Below are 18,956 nucleotides of genomic sequence, written 5' to 3' on the forward strand. Positions count from 1 at the left end.
TGTCTCACTGTATTTTTATCAGATTTTCTGCAATTATCTGTGGCTTATGCCATAAAATCTGTATAATATTTTTCTGATCATACATATTTCTTAATTTACAAAATATACTGAAAACAAAAAGAGCTTATATTTAAAATTGCACATTAAATAATATTTAGTAACAGCAAAGACATGCACATTTCAGGTTACTCTTTGAATTTCTAAATGTGATTTTTGGTTTTCCGACAGACGGATTTCTCTGGCCAGTCCGAAACAGCTCTACAAGGCCTCCAACATAACCCAGCGCTGGCAAAGACGAGAGATATCCACCTTTGAGTACCTCATGTTCCTCAACACCATATCTGGTAAAAACCAATGATACCTGAACACTGAATGTACATATGAAGCTGAATGTACTAATGAATGAATAACTCTTTTTCCCTAACACCTCTATGTGACACAACAAGCGACAAAATTTGTGTATTAATCTGGGTTTCTGTCCTAATCAGTGGTGACTATCTAAACACTTCGTTGGTAACTTATTTTTTATTTCATTTATTTATTTATTTTTTGCTACATTGGGCCATGTAGTTCTGCCCACACTAGCCACTTTTCTACTGTTGGGCCAGTGCGAGCCAGTGCTTTAAATGGGCCGGGCCGGGCTAATAGCCTCGGACCTGTAGCACCGAGCCCAAAATCATGATGCGTTTCCACCATCGGGCCATCATTTCACCAACAAAAAGAAGTTATCAGAAAACTAATCAGAAATAAGTCACCTGAACTAGTGCGATCACAAAACGAACATGATAAAAACGGCCATTTAAATCCAAAAGCATCAATGTTTTACAATAATAAGCGATACATTGATCATGCATTAATTTATCTGGATTGAAAATTATTCACACAAAAATAAATCGGTATGAACCGCTATTTCACAAAAGAAAGAAGACAAATACCCTTATTCAGTCGAGTCTGTTTCTGTTTACTTTTAGTCACAGTATACATCACACTTAGAAAGAATGATTATTTCTATATTTTTTAATCATCAAAGGGAGCTCCCGAACAAAAAACATTATTATATTTTTATAACATACGCAGAGAGTAGACGAGACGAGACTTACGACAGATAAAATATGTTACTAAACAAATACACATTTGTGATAGAGAAGCTCACATGTTTATTTACCATGTTTACTATGGCAATGTTAATGGCTAGCATGCATAGTCTTTTGCATCGCTTATAAATAGTTCTGCCTTGTATTGTGATCATAATCCACATCGGATCAAGTTATTTCAAACACTCCCTGCTATCTGAAAGTGAGATTTGAGCTAAACATTTTTAAAAAGTCTTTAAATCTGGTGTTATAGCTGTTAATTTTATGAAATGATCCGTGGCGCTGACGCTCTCCAGATATGGAGAAACTCCACCTTTATTCATAACCACTCTTCTAGCCCCAGTTGGCCCGCTTTGGCCCAAGGTTTTTGTCGGGCCAAAAACCCTGCCTGCTGGCCCCGAGGAAGCACCGACGAGGCACGATCAAGCCCCAGAAGTGACACTGACCCTGGCACGCACTAACACACCCGCTTTTGGTGCGACAGTGGAAACGTGCCTATTGATACCTCCCTGAACCAAAGCACTAAGGCTGGAATCTTGTCACATTTGGTTAGGACATAGTGTTAGACAACTAACATAAAGTTTGCAAAGTTATTTGAAAAGAGGCCACATCTTTGAAACTAAAAATACCAGTTGTCTTCTGCTCTCTGTAATCACTGTTTCTTCAGTATCTGTAGTTTCTGTTTTCTTTATTCGAGATTCTTTGTAATTACATTGAACATGATGATGAAGTAAAGTCATGGTTATGGTAATAAGACTTGAGGAAATGTGTGAGGAGTCTCGACAATGCTTGTGTTCCAGGCCGTACATATAACGATCTGAACCAGTATCCCGTGTTCCCCTGGGTGATCACCAACTATGACAGCGAAGATCTTGACCTCACTCTGCCCAGCAACTACAGAGATCTATCCAAGGTAAACACATGACCACATACACGCACAAAGCCAACAGCCTGAACCTCAAAGAGCTCCTGTAGTTTTAGAGACTGAAGGACATGTCTGAAGAGAAGTTTTGAAAACAAGAGTACATGGGAGTATTTGTGTGAAAACCCCGTCCGGCAGTTTTAATGATGAGGCTGAGTCTGATAGACAGATGTAGCCATCTAGCGAGGGGGGGAATGACTGCTGCTTTAGACCCATCGATGGGAGTCTGACCGTACATGTAGTACAGCGTTTGCGGCCGCGTGCACGTCACCTCATGCCAGGCACCCTCAACCGCAGACAAGTCAGATAATGGGCCCGTGTCTGTCCTCCTCCCCTCTCCCCCTCAATCAACCCCTCAGAAGCCCCCTACATCCCGCTTTCACCTCCTCCCCCATTCCCGCCAGCCTCCCTAAGGAGCTAATTAATGAGCGTAGTAGTACTTCAGCTAACCACACAGACAGACTGACACAGCTCACTGCTGGGAACACCAGACCTGCCTTTGTCTCTCTCAGTCTTTCGCTCAATACATAGGTATCTTAAATTGTATCACACCATTTGAAGGCAGTTCAGAAGGATTTTGCTTATCTCTTTTCTTTTGCAAACAGAGCTTTAGGTGGCATGAAATCATATTAGTGGCCCCATCCAGTCAATGCGAATACTGATAAGCAGTGTGGCTAGTAATAGATATAAATACACTTAATTTCAATGGCAGCAAATGAGGTGTAAAGTTTGGGGTTGGTAAGAGAAGTCTCTTACGCTCACCAAGGTTGCATTTATTTGATCAAAAATGCAGTAAAACAGTAATATTGTGAAATGATTACAATTAAATTTTTATGTTATATTAAAATATAACGATTAATCGAGATTAATCGCATCCAACACTCTTAAAAATAAAGGTGCTTCACGATGCCATAGAACAGTGATCCTCAAATCTGGCTCGCAAGATCCATTTTCTGCAGAGTTTAGCTCTAACCCATATCACACACACCTGAGCATGCTAATCAGTGTCTTCAGGGTCATTAGAAAAATCGCAGGTAGGTGTGTTTGATAAGGGTTGGAGCAAAACTCTGCAGGAAAGTGGATCTCGCAAGCCAGATTTTAGGATCACTGCCATAGAATAACCTTTTTGTCTAAATGGTTCCATAAAGAACCTTTAACATCTGAAGAACCTGTCTGTTTTACAAAAGATTCTTTGTGGTGAAAGAAGGTTCTTCAGATTATAAAAAGGTAAGAAAGTGATGGTTCTTTAAAGAACCTTTGACTGAATGGAACCAAAAATGGTTCTTCTATGGCATCGCTGTGAAGATCCTGTTAAGCACCTTTATTTTTAAGAGTGAAAATAAAAGTGTTTGTTTTCATAATGTGTGTGTGTGTGTACTGTGTATATTTATTATGTATATATAAACACAAATACACAGTATATATTTAAAATTTATATATATATATATATATATATATATATATATATATATATATATATATATATATATATATATTATATATATAAATAATATATATATGTTAATGTATTTATGTATTTAGAATTTATATTCATATAATTATATTATATATAAATATATTTAGTCTATAAACATAACATATTTTTCCTAATATATGCATGCATGTGTGTGTATTTTTATATATATATATATATATATATATATATATATACATATACACAGTACAAACACATATATTATGTAAACAAAAACTTTTATTTTGGATGTGATTAATCGTTTGACAGAACTAAATATAATGTATTTCTTCTGGATTTTTTGAGCTGGATTTATTTGAAATAAAGAAAAATCTTTTGAAACATTATATTTGTATTTACTGTCACTTTTGATCAATCCCTTCAAATTTAATAATAAAAAAAGGAACTGGCTGTTGACAAAAAAAAAAAAAAAAGAAAAAAAAAAGACGATGCAATAAATCTCAAAATAGCCAGATATGATTCAAAATATTTTTATTTTACTACAGAGTATACAGTATACAATGAATACAGTATACGGTACTAGTTTTATACTAGTATACATTTTTCAGTCTTTTGTTTTGTTGCTAGTAAACAGTACATATCAATAGTTTTTGTAGCAGTGTAATAGTGCAGCATGTTAAATATTTTTCATTCATATTGTGTCTTAACCTTTGTTTTAAATATTTCAAAATTCTTTATTTGAACATTTCCAGTTTTTATTTTTTGTATCGCTAAGGATCAGTCTGTAATTAGACTTATATATGTAAACATGCATAATGATTAAATATTCTGTGTCTATAGTATAGCATATTTCAGCACTGCAAATCTGTAGCTGCATTTTCCATGATCCATATTAGAGCTTTGCAAACAAGGTTTGTGTTCTCCTAAATCAGGACTCAGACTCAAACACTTGAGGCCAGTGGATTGAGGTTGTTCTCCTGGTTGATCATTCTGTAGTCTTCATACCGTGGTCTGTAATTGCAATCGATTGTTGTGTTGAGTTTACCCCTGAACTACTAATAGCTGTTTCGCTGAAGTGACAGTGATTAACCAGCATTAGTCAGAAAGAAGATCATGTTAGTTGAGATATTCAGTCCAGTCCATCCTGTCCTGATGATGATGTTTATTTCCATTTTATTTAAATGTGGCTCAAAACTGGTATTTTGAAGAGCTTCTTCCTCAGTCTAGACCTGATAAATATTTTACGTCAGGGAGCTGGGGGGCACTCCTCCAAAAGAATGCTTTTTACTCACATTGCATCATTTGGGTAATTGAGTTGCAGGACAAAAGTTAAGATTTAAAATGCCTCCACCCTTAAACTCCACTTTAAAAGTGCTTGTGAAAGCTTGCCAGTCACTGCCTCAAAAATGACCATCAATTTCATGTAATGGTGGCCAATGGAGGGAGGACAGAGGATTACTTTTAGAGCGCAGTTGATCGAACGAGTGTCCACTCTGACCCAAAGTGGCAGAATAAATCAGTTCTAAGAGGCAGGAAAACAAAGGACTGAGAGATAATGGAAGATGAAGTCCTGTGCAAAAAGAACCACGAGGTTTCAGAAGTCACCCTTACTGTCTTCAGACTGAGATCATTGCTCATATTACTCGCCAGTGCAGATGTATATGCATGATCTGTATCTACTGCATTGCCTTTAGCAAAGAAATGTCTCTGTATTACCAATTCAGATTCGGCAAACACCATGTTTCGTTCAGGTACAGAATAGTTTAGGTTAGTATATATTATATAACTGGAATATTTTCATATTATGTAGTGGACAATATAAAATGAACCAACTTTGTGAATATGCAGTACATTAAAACATTTTTTTATGCCAATCAAATAAAAAAAAAATCGATCTAGCTACTGTATAATGTATAAGCAATGCAGTACAATAAAACATTGTTTTAATGCACTTTTTATTTGACAATTAACTTAATTAACATAAGTTCCTAAAGACCATCTAAAAGGTCTTTTTGTTTCATGATTTGCAAGTATGAGAGCAATAAGGGGAAAACAAATCTCTGATTTAAACCTCAATAGCAGCTCAGTTCTATGCATTGATTATTTCAGGCTGTCCATTTCAAAGAATTGGTTCAAAACTCATATTTACCAAGTCTTTACTCTTGAGTGCTTCATTACTCCCAGATATTGTGGCATGCTTTGTAATGTTATAGTAAAAAATTAAGGATGCCAATCAATTAAAGAAAAAATCTATTTATTTATAAGCAATGCAATGTATATACTGTATCTAGTTTTCAGCTGTTAGTAGCAGACAGTTATGTTTCCCCCAGTACATGCTTAAACAAATAAAAATACACAGAGACACAGAGCTGTTGTAGCCAACACACAGCTTGCAGCATATCTCTTTATTTATTTATAATTTGTTCAGCCCTGTTCTGTTTCTTTGCAATGGCTTCCACCCACTAGGTTAAAAGACAACAATCCTATACACCATCCTACATCACCCTCGCCTTTGTTTCTCTCGCTTTCCATCCCTCCCTCCCTCAAACTCTCGAGTTTTGACAGCCTTGCCTTTATGTTCAGTCAAGCTTTCAAGCCTTAGGGAGAAACAGAGGCCGAGCGAGAGCAGCCACCCCTTCTTCGGCAGCGAACAACAGCAAATCTCAACAATCTTTATTACAACTGCTTTATTCATGCTGTTGACACAGGCAATATCAGTGTATGACCAGTGGACCATGACAACACCGTCTCGCCTGTGAAGGCCATCTGAACCTTGTATGTGCTGTGTGTCTTTCCTCTTTTTGTCCTTAACTCCTCCCGCTCTCTCTTGCCGTCTGCGTATGCCACATCCTAGCACTGCTTTGATAGAAGCAGGTCATGTGGGACCTTTTACACAGTGAGGTGAAATTGCCATAGACACCGTGTCACATGGACTGTCTTCCCTACGGGCAGAGGAATGTGCTTCATGAATTTATGTTCCTTTTGTCTCATCGTTATGACCCGGCTGGCTTTCTTATCATGAACTCTAACCTCTTTGTGACATCTGCTGCTGCCAGAATTATCACTCCAGCCAGAAAGAACAAAACTGACACAACTGAGCGAGCAGCTTTCTAAATATATTTTCACTTGTGTGTCTCAGTGGATATTGATACACAACCATATCACAATGCATCTAAACCATATTAGGATTATGACTAATATTGTTCCAAACGTGTGACAGAGAGACTCAGGTCAGCTTGGGAGAGTGAATTAATTCTGTATTCACTTTTATTGATGTACTGTAGCTTTTCTACAAAAAAAGTCACTTCCTGAATGATGTTCACATCAAGGATCTTCCCTCTCTTAGTTAAATTATTTTTTTACAAAAGACTAGCGAGGGAATTTGAGGACACGGCAGAAACCTATAAGTTGAAATAACTCAAATATTATTTAATAAATTGTCTTATGTTAGAAGTTAAAGTGGAGACATACAGCAAATGGCAAAAATCTCTCTCATGTTTACTTAAAGTCGCAATGTAACGGAAGTAGCAGCAGATTTTCTTCCATGTTATGATCTACTGTACATCCAAGTGAAACAGATTATAGAAAAGGAAAAATGTAGGGTTCTATTTAATGGTTGTTGATTGGATGGAGGCAGATCTGAATGTGAGCTTGCAGCCAATTGTAAGAAAAGGGTGGGGTTTAAGTATAGACTAAATGATTGGAGAAGTTTGGCATACGTCACCAGTGAGAAGACTGTAATTTTATATCATATCAGATCGAGTTATGATAGTTTGATTAAAAATTGCGAGCTCAAAACTGTAAAAAAGAAAAGAAAAAAAGAAACATGCAAGAATTAATCATTCACCATCACATCAATAATATGCATTTAGAAAATAGGGTGAATTTCCATTTCATGCTGACATTAATTGCAATATTGTGATAAAAGAATGTTAAACAATATGATTTCCATTGTGACTTTATTTTATCTGATATAGTAAGACACATATGAGGGAGACATCCTATACTAGTGAAGTGACAGATAAAATAAAAGACGTCCTGGCTAAGGCATGGTATTATATTTGTACATTAACAAAGATAACAAAAATGTATTGAACTGTTTCTCCACCGTCGCTGTGATGTAGTTAATAGCATATTGATTCGCCCTGCATCACATCATTTACACCCTTTCATCTGAGCACTATACACATTCACACCTTCTATGCAGTGGTTCATAGAGCCCCCTAAAACTGCACATTTTGCATCTCTCCTTTGTCTGACTAACCAATTTCAGGTCTTGGAGTCTCTACTAATGAGCTGATGATCTGAATCAGGTGTGTTTGATTAAAGAGACACAGAAAACATGCAATGTTGGGGGGGAAGTATTTAGTCATGTTATGTAGCATAGTGGCTTTGTTCTTATAGTAATATATTACATTGCACACCTTTTGCTTGCTGTGTTTCAGTGCCAAAAAAAATACCAATTTAAGTCTAATTCAGAACTTAAATTAAGTCACTGTCTAGTCAAGCACACTTTCTGCATTTAAAGAGCTAATTCAGGTGCCTAGGTCACAGTGCGGAATGCAAATTGCATCCAGCAGAGAATTTGTTGGCATGTTTGTGATTTGTTTAATCGTCAGTCATGTGCAAATGCACAAAGCTATCAGGAGCAATTCATGAATTCCCCCCTCAGAAACCCTGAATTTTGAGCAGCACGGTGAAGTGCTGATACTCATAGCTACTGGCAGTCTGTTCAGATTTGCAGTCTAATTAAAAACATTGGGGCAGCTCATTTATTTGAGCCGTCACTAGAGAAATATTCAGCAGTGCTGCCAGAGCGTATTAGGGTCGGTGGTGTGCGTTCACTCCATCACACTGCGCTGTGGTACGGGGATAACCCTGATGAACGACACTGTCACGAGACCCTATTTCACTCCGAGCGTAATTTACTGCTGTAAACAACACGAGGGGCTCGCACACACACACGCACACACACTCATATACATGCACACAAATTTACACATCCACATAGAAACACTCTCTCACTCACACACACTCACACTGAGCTATGACAGAGATGTTTTTTATCCTGCTCTCCCTTTTCTTTCTTTAATGAGGGTCCTGTTATTACCGCAATCAATCAGTTAAATCGCACAATGTTTAATTCAGTGTGTGTTCTCACCGTAGTTGCCACAAGAGAGCAGAACGTGTGTCATTGTCAGCCCAGGGCTGCATTCCAGTTTACACACACACACACACACACACACAGAATGCATTCAGCATAAGTCTATTACATTTCAGTGACAATTATACAAGCTTTAGTGATTTACAATCAAATGTTGATTTAAACAGTGCTCCTTTTTAAATCCCAATTAAATCCAAGACGTGGTTTAATCACGATTACATTAGAATTAATGGAATATAATTAACCTCTATTTTGAAATGAGCACCACAGCTCTTGGCCTTCTTGCACAGTTACATTTCACATTAATGTAGGCACACATAGACGCATAAGCACAGTGGAGCATTAAAAGATACAATCGGTGGTTTCACACACATATTGCCCTAGCACCATTGTAATCAATAGAAAAGCAGCTGAGGACCCTCATTACACAGCTATGATATGAGCGGAAGATGGTCGATCTGTTCTGCCCACTCTTATTTCAAGGAACTCCATCATTCCATTACTATTGATCATACTAAGATATGAGAGACAGAGAGAGATAGAGCTACAGTTCAAGAGTAATAAAGACTCAGCAGGGTGATAACAAAACATATAAATTAACATTTAAATAATGACCTGTTTCCATATGCTGGGTTTCTTCAGATCAATGAAGAATTAAAGCAGCCAATCAATGCTTCTGATAAAACCCAATGCAGGGCAAGAGAGTATTAGCCATATATATGAACTCATACAAACTCCCCTGCCTTAAATTCAATATACCCTTTACTATTAATGTTTAACACCATTATGAAAGTACAATTATACATAACTATTCAAAAGTATGGGTCAGTAAGATTTTTTAAAAGATTTACATTTCAAATAAATGCTGTTCTTTGGAACGTTCAATTTGTCATTCACTGAATCTTGACAAAAAAATACCACTGTTCCAAACTGTTTTCATCATTGATTATAATAATGCACTAAATGAGCATAATAGAATGATTTCTGGAAGATAATGTGATACTGAAAATGTAAAGTAATAGCTGCTAAATGTTTAGGTTTGCTATCACAGGAATAAGTTACATTTTAAAATATATTAAAAAAGAAAGCATTATTTTAAATTGTAATAATATTTTACAATGTTACAGTTTTAGAAATCTTACAGACCTCAAACATATGAACAGCAGTACAAATGAACACAATTGTTTTGTTCAATTCTACATGAACTGTAAGATGTTATTTTTATTCACAGATACAGAAAACAGACTGTTGAATGTGACTCACTAAAAATAACAGTCTATTATCGATGAAACTTGACAGCTGCACCAAATTATTCTTTAAATAAATTATTATCATGAATAAATTATTACATTTTAACACCTGTGGTCCGTATTCCTTATTCTATTTATTTCTTTGGTTCTTGAAAAATTTATGCTTTACTACTTAATTTTTATATTTATTCCAATAATGTTGTCCTTTCTCATTACAGCCTATTGGCGCACTCAACCCAAAGAGGGCTGCATTCTTCTCTGAACGTTTTGAATCATGGGAGGACGAGCAGGTGCCCAAATTCCACTATGGCACACACTATTCCACCTCCAGCTTTACTCAGATGTGGCTACTCAGGATTGTAAGTTGCACATAAAAACACAAGTTTCACACAGTAACACAGAGATGTGACTTAAGTCCAAACTGCACAATGTTTATCAATCGGTCGCACCAAAAAGAAAAGCATGTCAGTGTTCCATTTGTCAGTGAATTATTTCCTTTAACATTTGTGTTTCCATAGTCTGTTTATGTAGGACAAATAAGCGGGACATGATCATAATTGTCAAAATGATTTGCATCTTTTAAAGGGTTTTTTAAAACATAGCAGTTCTGTGTTCTTTATGCTGCGGCAAAATGCTACACATTCATCATGTGATCTGTTGTGAAACACATTGCAACTAATTGTTGTTTATAATTGGGCATATGTGCGTGCTCAGTCAGGTTGATTTATTGTTATACTGAAATGTAGGCCTTATCTGCATACTAACAAACACACAACACATCGCTCATCTTCCCTTCATTCTTTGTGTTCTAATATCTGCAGAGAACAAAGACGTGACACTCGGGAGGAAAAATACTTTATAAGCTTTATAACAGTATTTTGATGAAGCATAGTTTTGTTCAATATAAGCAGTTCTGCATTAGTTTTATAGTTATAAAGTCCCATGGCCCTCTCGAAGCCTTTGTACAGTGTCAGTTGCTTTACATTTAAATTAGGTCTGTGTTTTATTTAGTTTTAATGTTTAGAGCATTCACATATTCCTTATAAATTCTACTCACAAAGAGAAAGAGAGAGATAGAGGTCACTAACCCATTCCTGGCCATCACTGTAATTGTTACAGTTTTTCACTTTCATTGCCATTCCCTGTTGGCCCATTGTATTGATCCCATCCCATTATTATCAGGCTTATCCCAAATCCACTTCACCAAACACCCTAATTCATGTACCATAGCACAAATCAGCAACCTCGTGATATTGAGGCTCTTGACAGAAAAAAGGAGGATGTTAAATTCAGTCAAGCACCCAAAAGCCTCTGCGTAATTAGGGTATTTTTCTTTCATGGTGTAGCTTACCGGGGTGCTATTCACTCTAATTGCGTCCTTCTCATCGGGGAGGTATTGTTTCAAAAGAACCACCTATTGATTCTGCACAAACAAGATTAAACATGATTAGAAAAGAACAAATAATGCACTTGTAAAGGCTTTACTGTCTGACCAGGGTTAATAACAGGTTTCTTTAGCATTCAGGTCCCTCTGTTTGGGAAGAGGATGTCATTTAGTGCACACAAATTAGGATCATATCGTATAAGGCTTTGTTATGAACAGCAGGCATCGATGATAAATAGGAGATACTCGTCTGGTTGCATTTAATTTTTTTTTAAATTGCAGGCTAAACACTGATCAAAGTAGACTTATAGTTATTAAATACATGATCTGTGCTCAATGGAATTTGCCCTGTAGTTGTTTTAGGCCCTAACATGACTTTTTAATACTCATTTTAGCGTGAATATTTGGAGAGTACCATATTTTTTCATTCTTTTCTATTCTCAGGAGCCTTTCACGACATTCTTCCTGAATTTCCAAGGTGGGAAATTTGACCACGCAGATCGCACTTTCTCTTCAGTGTCCAGAGCATGGAGAAACTGCCAGAGGGACACGTCTGACGTCAAGGTATGTCGCCATATGTGCATGACACCCAGAAATGCTTTGTGAGTCATATTACCTTAGAAATGTTTTTTCATTTTCATTTTTTGTCATGAATCCATATTTATTCACATGCACGAAGCTGTACTTGTGCTTATTTCCTCTTATTCAGGCATCAGTCGGTCCCTGGATTTGGTTTTTGCCTTCCACTGAAATTTTTCACAAATGTGGAGGCTATTACATGATTAGACGTTTCTCTAGTGAGTTGACTTCCTCTTGGTAACTGGAGCTTGCTGGGACTTGGTGTGAGGGCAGTTGTCATGGAGACACTGCAGCTCTCTGCCCGGCTGCCCCCATCACCTTTCCATAAAAACTGGCCCTAGCACATGTACGGTCACAACCAATCCTTGTCATGCTACTATGAAAGCGTCAAGGGTCCTTGATCAAAGCTTTAAACTAATCTTGATTTCAAACTTTCCCCCTTTTCCCCCCTTACACTCTCTCTTGCGAAACCTTTCATAACACTCTAACCCTCAGTTGAACCTTTTGTCATTCGGCCCCAAACCAAAGTCAGACAGCAATCCCAACTGCACACTCAGAAGGCCTCAGAGTGTTCGGCATTGACTTTAACAAATGTCCAGACCTCTTGAAATATTCATTACAACAGACAGCCATTTTGTTAGCATGCTCGTTGCATGGTGGCGTTTTTCAGGGGCTGATTGCGCTCATTTGATAAGACATGTGGCTCACATTACATGGTCACACTTAATACCGAAAGCTCACTCAAAGCCCAGTTTGGTTTCTGCGTGAGCTTGTCACTGTGGATCAGCATAACAGGGTTGGCATGCATTAAAACCGAATGGAGGACTTGACTAAAAACCTGGAAATCACTTTCAGTTTATTTGACTTTGAAGCTGTGGAACATTTCAAACATGTTTCACTTTTCTTAACCCTGCAAAAAAGGTCTGATAGGTGCAAACGAGAAGCAAAGAAGTGCCTTCAAATGTAATAATGTATCAGTTTGCCATGTTGTTATCCCTTTTTCTTAAAAAAACAAAAAGCACAGCAGTCCCCCCACATTTAGAAACACCCCCTCATTCAACCAAGGGGTGAAAAGCCTTTAGCGGTTTTTGTGTCTAGGCTAAAGAGAGCTATAATGGCCTAAAGCCACGCTGATCCTGTCTGTCTCTAGCCAGGCAAACTCTGGCCTGACCTTTAACCTCCATCCCCTGACCTCCGTGCACTAGGCTGAAAGCAGTGCGGACACTGAAAGTTTCCCCTCAGGGGAATCAGAGAGCGGGCCCAGGGGCACCCCTCTCTACTGACCCGCAGCAGGACAGGATTTTGGATCACAGGTTTTGCCCTATGACCAGTTCTGATCAAGGGCCATTGCACATAATAGCTCCTCCCGAACCCCGGCCTTGGTCCACCCCCCCCCCCCCCCCCCCCCCCCCCCCCCACTGGTTAAGTGGCTGTGGGTCTTTGTGCCGCCAATGAAGACGCCTAATTTACGCCAGGCTCCATACATGAACCTCAGGGCGCCTGGTGCCATTGTAAAATCGTGACCTTTTTGTTTTAAAGACTTCGGTTTTAAAGAGAGGACCAGAAAGAAATGAGGCAGGAGGCTAGTTTTGAACTTCCACCTTTTGTTTGCTTACCTAATTGGCCACTCGCAGTGTGGAGGAGCTGCGTTGTATATACACAATACACATATTAAATTTGCATGCTATGTTATATTAAATATGTAAAGTTTTATTTATTCTTATATGTTTGTTTAAATTTAAACCTAAAATGTTATTCTTCTACATAGAAACATTAACCCTGTGTTTTTTGCTCTTTTTAACGGACCTTTCACAGAAAACCATAGATTAATTTGGATGTGAGACAGAACTTGATTGGTCTAAGACTACAGAGTGAGTGATAGATTGTCAGTTAGATGGTTCTCCCAAGGGTTTCTGCAGAGCAAGAGCATGTTTATACTCCTAGGACTAACTTGACACTTTCATAGAGAGTGTGTGTATGTGAGTGTGAGCATGAATAGGTGCACACTATAGGACATAATAAGATGCAGAGAGAATGATGAAATAGACTGAACTAGAAATTCAGACCAATACCAAATAAAAGTTAACCATTTTAATTTGACTGCTGATATTTTTACATTTAGACCCAGAGTTTTATTCCTCTTCATTGAAAAAACTTTAAGAATCCAGTTTGTCTCAGATAATCATGTTATATAATAAGCTTGACCAAAGCAGATTTTAGAAAGCCAGGTATACCTTTTATAAAAATATTTTTATAGCATACCCTTTTAGAGGAATACAGGCATATTAGTTTTCTTTTCAAGTTTACAAGTTGCTGCATAACAGGAAAGACCCATTTAAGGCGAAAATGTTTCACCATTAGACCAACATGTCATATTTAATTCATTTGCTCCTCCATGGGTTTATCCACTTTATCCACTGATTTACACAATCTTAAGAATGACAGGGTCAGACATTGTAATAAATTTATCAAATTACATGTCACAATTGAGCGCTGTAGCAAGAGCAGCAAGAATGATTGTTTCCTCCAAACACTGTGTAATGAGAATTAAGAATAATGCCCATGCAGTTTATAAATGAGGAAAGAGATCTAGTACTGTTTACCATGCTTTGACTGCAGTGTGCCTCTGCACTGCTGTTTTAATGTTCTTTCAGGATGACATGCAGTCACTCTTTCTGTGAAGACTTTAAAATTGGATATTAAACTAGAGTAGCTCCAACTGCGTCTTTCACTCAGAGTGGCAGCATGGCACAGATTAAAGGCTAAAGATTTAAAAAAGGAATAACTGATTCCTCCAGTCCTGATCCCATTTAATGAGCTGTTATATTGTATAGATATCTAGAAATACTCGAAACTGGATGCATCTGCTTTCACAATAATCAGCTTTGCATCCTTGTTTACTTTTTTAGTTTGAAATGAATTATTGAATGTCATTCTGTGAATTATTTTGAATAATTATTTTTGATTGTCGAATATGTCTAATTTAGGAATGACAAAATCACTTGATGTAATTAATTAAATGTTTACCATAATGTTTATAATTTTTTAAAGTGTAATTTGCACATTTATTCAGTTTTTCGAATCTTCATTTCATCTTCATATTTTTGACATTTTGGCAATGTGTGTATATATAATATATATATATATATATATATATATATTCTTTCTTAAAGGAACTGCATTTGTTAACATCATGTACCAAAAAGATAAGAAATTTATTAAGATTAAATATTTAAAATTGATTGCAAGCCTTAATCTAATTATTTTATCAGTTAATATTTGGAAATTTATAGTTAAATATGCCTTTTCTCTGTCTCTCTCACAGGAGTTGATCCCTGAGTTCTATTACCTCCCAGAGATGTTTGTCAACTCCAATAATTACAACCTGGGAGTGATGGATGATGGGACGGTGGTGTCAGATGTGGAGCTGCCGCCCTGGGCCAAGAGTCCTGAGGAGTTCGTTCGCATCAACCGACTCGTACGTTCACTCTCTGTGTCTCCATCTCTTTTCTTTCCCTCTCTCTCTCTTCTCTGTCCATCTTTCTTTATCTCCCTTATTAAATTGCTGTTAAAGTGCTGATTGCGAGTGGCTCTGGCTAGCGTGTCTGGCTCTTTGTGTCTATTTGTGTGTGTGTGCGCTTATGCTGTGACCTGTTTTATGCTGATAATTACAACTCTGATATCAGTCTGACTCTCCCATTAATCATCTCTTTCTGTGTCTCACACACACACACACAACCCCCTCATTGAGTGTCACTGTTCTGACATGCACACAGACGTTCACACACTTCACTAAGTATGTGTGTTGGGTTGCACAGACTTTAGTTGTTTGATCACTATCAGATAAATTGCTGGTTTCTCTTTGATGTGTGCACATGCTATAGAAAAACATAGTCAGAGTTGCACTGATTGCATTGTTGTGAACAGCACTGGTGCTGCATTAATTGGTGTCCCTGCCTTATATCACAGATTAAATGCCTTATATCTCTGCCTGTCATTAAATTGCATGAAAGTGCATCTGTACAGTGTGTCAAATGTTCTGACACAATCTAAACTAACTGCATGGGCAGCTTGTAGTCTGTAATAAGTGCACATTAATGTAACATGAGATCCTTTGTTGTCATAAGAGTCATAAGGTTGCAGTTGTAGTTGCCCCCCCATATCATCAGTCATGGATTCTCTGATGTCAGCACAGGCACGGGGGTATGAGACGATGCTATATACCCTCAAACGAAAGCAAAAGCAATTAAAAGATCTGGCAAACTATCTAATGTGTTTTTGCAGCGTTGAGCAGTGTAGCCAATCAAAGACATATCTGTTGATTTCTTCAAAGCAATGGCCAATCACAAACGTTAGAGTTTTCAGAATTCACTCACGGCTGAAAGAGCTGGAGATTTGCACGCTCGCTATATTTGCTATGTTTTGCACGTTCATGACTAACTAAGTGCAGACACGATGTGAATAAGGTTTATTGTGTAGTTTAGAGAACTTGATTATAACTGAACTTTGTGAGATCGCGATGAACTTTGATGAGTGATGCTTTTAGTGATAATAAAGGGAGCGCGCTTTGTGTGTTTTCTAGGCTATAATCCATTCAGAATTTGAATAAAACTTTCGTTTTTTGGACACATGATGCTGGATTCATTCTCGAAATATCAGTGGTAAGCAATGGACGGGACAAAAATGCCTCAGTGATTTATTCTGGAACCGATCCTGGCAAATTTCCACAGACAGCACGTGTTCTGAGCGAGATCCAGTTCATGGACTAAAAGCATGTGTAAACTTTATTGAGATCGGGACATATCAACCAGTAATTTAATTTCCAGTAACAGATAGTAGAAAGTTCAGAAATGAATGGTATGCAATTTATGATAGAATAGTCCCACAACTGATCGTTTATTTTTTCCTCACGTCTCGCCACAATGAAGTGTCACCTCTTCAAACTTAAATGAAGATCAGAAAAGCAGCACACACATTTCTGGTTAAAAATAAAAGGCCACTTAAAACGGGAAGCATCGCCATTCAAATCAGCAGCAAGAGTCAAAGCTCCACAGTTTAGTATATGCAGGCAACCTCTTTAAGTTATTCTTCACTGCGCTGTATTGACACAATGTGTTGCAATATAGTAGCGCATTGTTTTGATGCATAGGCTACATCCAAAAAATATTAATTTTTTTTTCTTTTTTTCTTGCCCCCCCTGACTTGAGGGTCAAATGTCTCCCATGCTGAAGACCATGTGCTTTCTAGGACCACAATGTGTGGGTTACCCATGGACCGCAAGGGCTGATGGGAGTAATTGTGGTGAAGAAAAAATTGCAATTCAGTAAAAACATGTATCTGTTTCGTCAAATGAGCTGTCAGTGTCGAAAAGAGAATGACATCAATGCATTAGCAACTTACTGTTTAGTTAGGTTCTTTTGTTCTCTTCAAACCATGAACATTTATATAATGCAGAGTATATAATCAACTTTCTGTTCATCAATGATGCATTAAAAACACGGTTTCCACAAAACATATTGAAGAAAATTCAAATGAAAAATATTTAAGAAAATGTAACTTTGCCATCACTTGAATAAATTACATTTTACAATATATTAAAATAGGAAATGGTTATTTTAAGTTGTAATACAACCCCTAGCAAAAATTATGGAATCAGCACACTTAGATGATGATCACCCAAATATTTTACTTTGTAAGAAATAAACAAATCACAGATATAACACAAAGCAATTTTTGTTTAATATTTCAACACTCTGTTTATGTGAAACATACTTCAAACAAATGTAATTAAACTCTTTTAATTAATGGGAAATTATTTTCCATATCAAGTAGAGGAAAAAAATGATGGAATCATTCAATGTTGAGGAAAAAATGATGGAATCAGCTTGTAATTTGCATTTCTGAAACAAATACCAGCACATATCTAAAATGCTAATTAGTCAGCAGTTAAAAGAGAGTGCTTCCAGACCTTAACAAGCTGTTGGACTTTGCTAATTCAAAGGAAACATGGCCCCAACAAGAGAGCTGTCAGTTGAAATGATGGAAAATATTATAAATCTCCTTCAAGAAGGAAATCCAACATGGAATGTTGCAAAAGAAGTTGGATGTTCTTAGTCAGCAGTTTCTAAAATTGGGTGCAAGTATAAACAAAACGGAAAGGTTATAAAATTTAAAATATACATGCAGACCAAGGAAGACATCAAAGGGTCAGGATAGAAAACTTCAAGCAACTTGCCTTGAAAATAGAAAATGAAAACAAATGAAAAACAATGAAACAAATGAAAAACAAATGGGTGGAAACAGGAGTCAATGTATGTGACAGAACTGTAAGAAAATGGCTGAATGAAATGAGATTTACATATAGAAAAGCCAAATGAAAACCAGCATTAACACCTAAACAGAAGAAAACAAGGTTACAGTGGGCTAAAGAGAAGCAGTCATGGAGTGTGGATGATTGGATGAAAGCAATATTTAGCAATGAATCACAAATCTGCATCGGACAAAGAGATGTTTCTGGAACTTTCGTCTGGTGCCATTCTAATGAAATCTATAAAGATGACTACCTGAAGAAAACAATCAAAATTCCCAACTCATTTATTATATGGGGTTGCATGTCCAGGGGAAATGGCAATCCATACCTCAACAGTCAACACATTGAAATTTTGGACATTTTTCTCATTCCATCAATTGAAAAGAAGTTTGGTGATAATGATGTCATTTTTCAGGATGATAATGCATCTTGGCACAGAGCAAAGAGTGTTAGCTTTTCATCAGGAAAGGCATATCAACTCAATGACATGGCCAGCAAACAGTCTAGATCTCAATCCGATTAAATAAATTTATGGTGGAAATTGAAAAAAAAAACTGGTCCATGGTAAGGCTACATCTTGCAAAGCTGATCTGTCAACTGATATTCAAGAAAGTTGGAACCAGCTTGATGAAGAATATTGTTTTTCATTAGTGAAGTCCATGCCATAAAGAATTCAGGACGTCATAAAAGCCAGAGGAGGAGCAAGAACGTACTAATTGTGTTTTCATTCCATATTTTTTTCCTCAACAATGAATGATTCCATAATTTTTTTCCCTTACTTGATATGGAAAACAATTTTACATTAATTAAAGGAGTTT

General features: G+C 37.0%; 1 protein-coding gene across 5 annotated transcripts in view; it reads left to right on the forward strand.

Moving 5' to 3' along the window:
• The window catches only part of LOC306872476 (lipopolysaccharide-responsive and beige-like anchor protein), a 250,016-nt gene that overhangs the window by 179,214 nt on the left and 51,846 nt on the right, over positions 1–18,956 (forward strand). For all 5 annotated transcript variants that reach the window (XM_079421043.1, XM_079421044.1, XM_079421042.1 and 2 more), the window contains exons 42-46: positions 229–344; positions 1,895–2,007; positions 10,084–10,224; positions 11,694–11,813; positions 15,154–15,306. In XM_079421043.1, coding sequence (XP_079277169.1) covers positions 229–344; positions 1,895–2,007; positions 10,084–10,224; positions 11,694–11,813; positions 15,154–15,306 — 643 coding nt within the window. The remainder of the gene's footprint in view (positions 1–228; positions 345–1,894; positions 2,008–10,083; positions 10,225–11,693; positions 11,814–15,153; positions 15,307–18,956) is intronic.

Source organism: Barbus barbus (assembly GCF_936440315.1).
Source record: "Barbus barbus genome assembly, chromosome: 7".
NCBI lineage: Eukaryota > Metazoa > Chordata > Actinopteri > Cypriniformes > Cyprinidae > Barbus > Barbus barbus.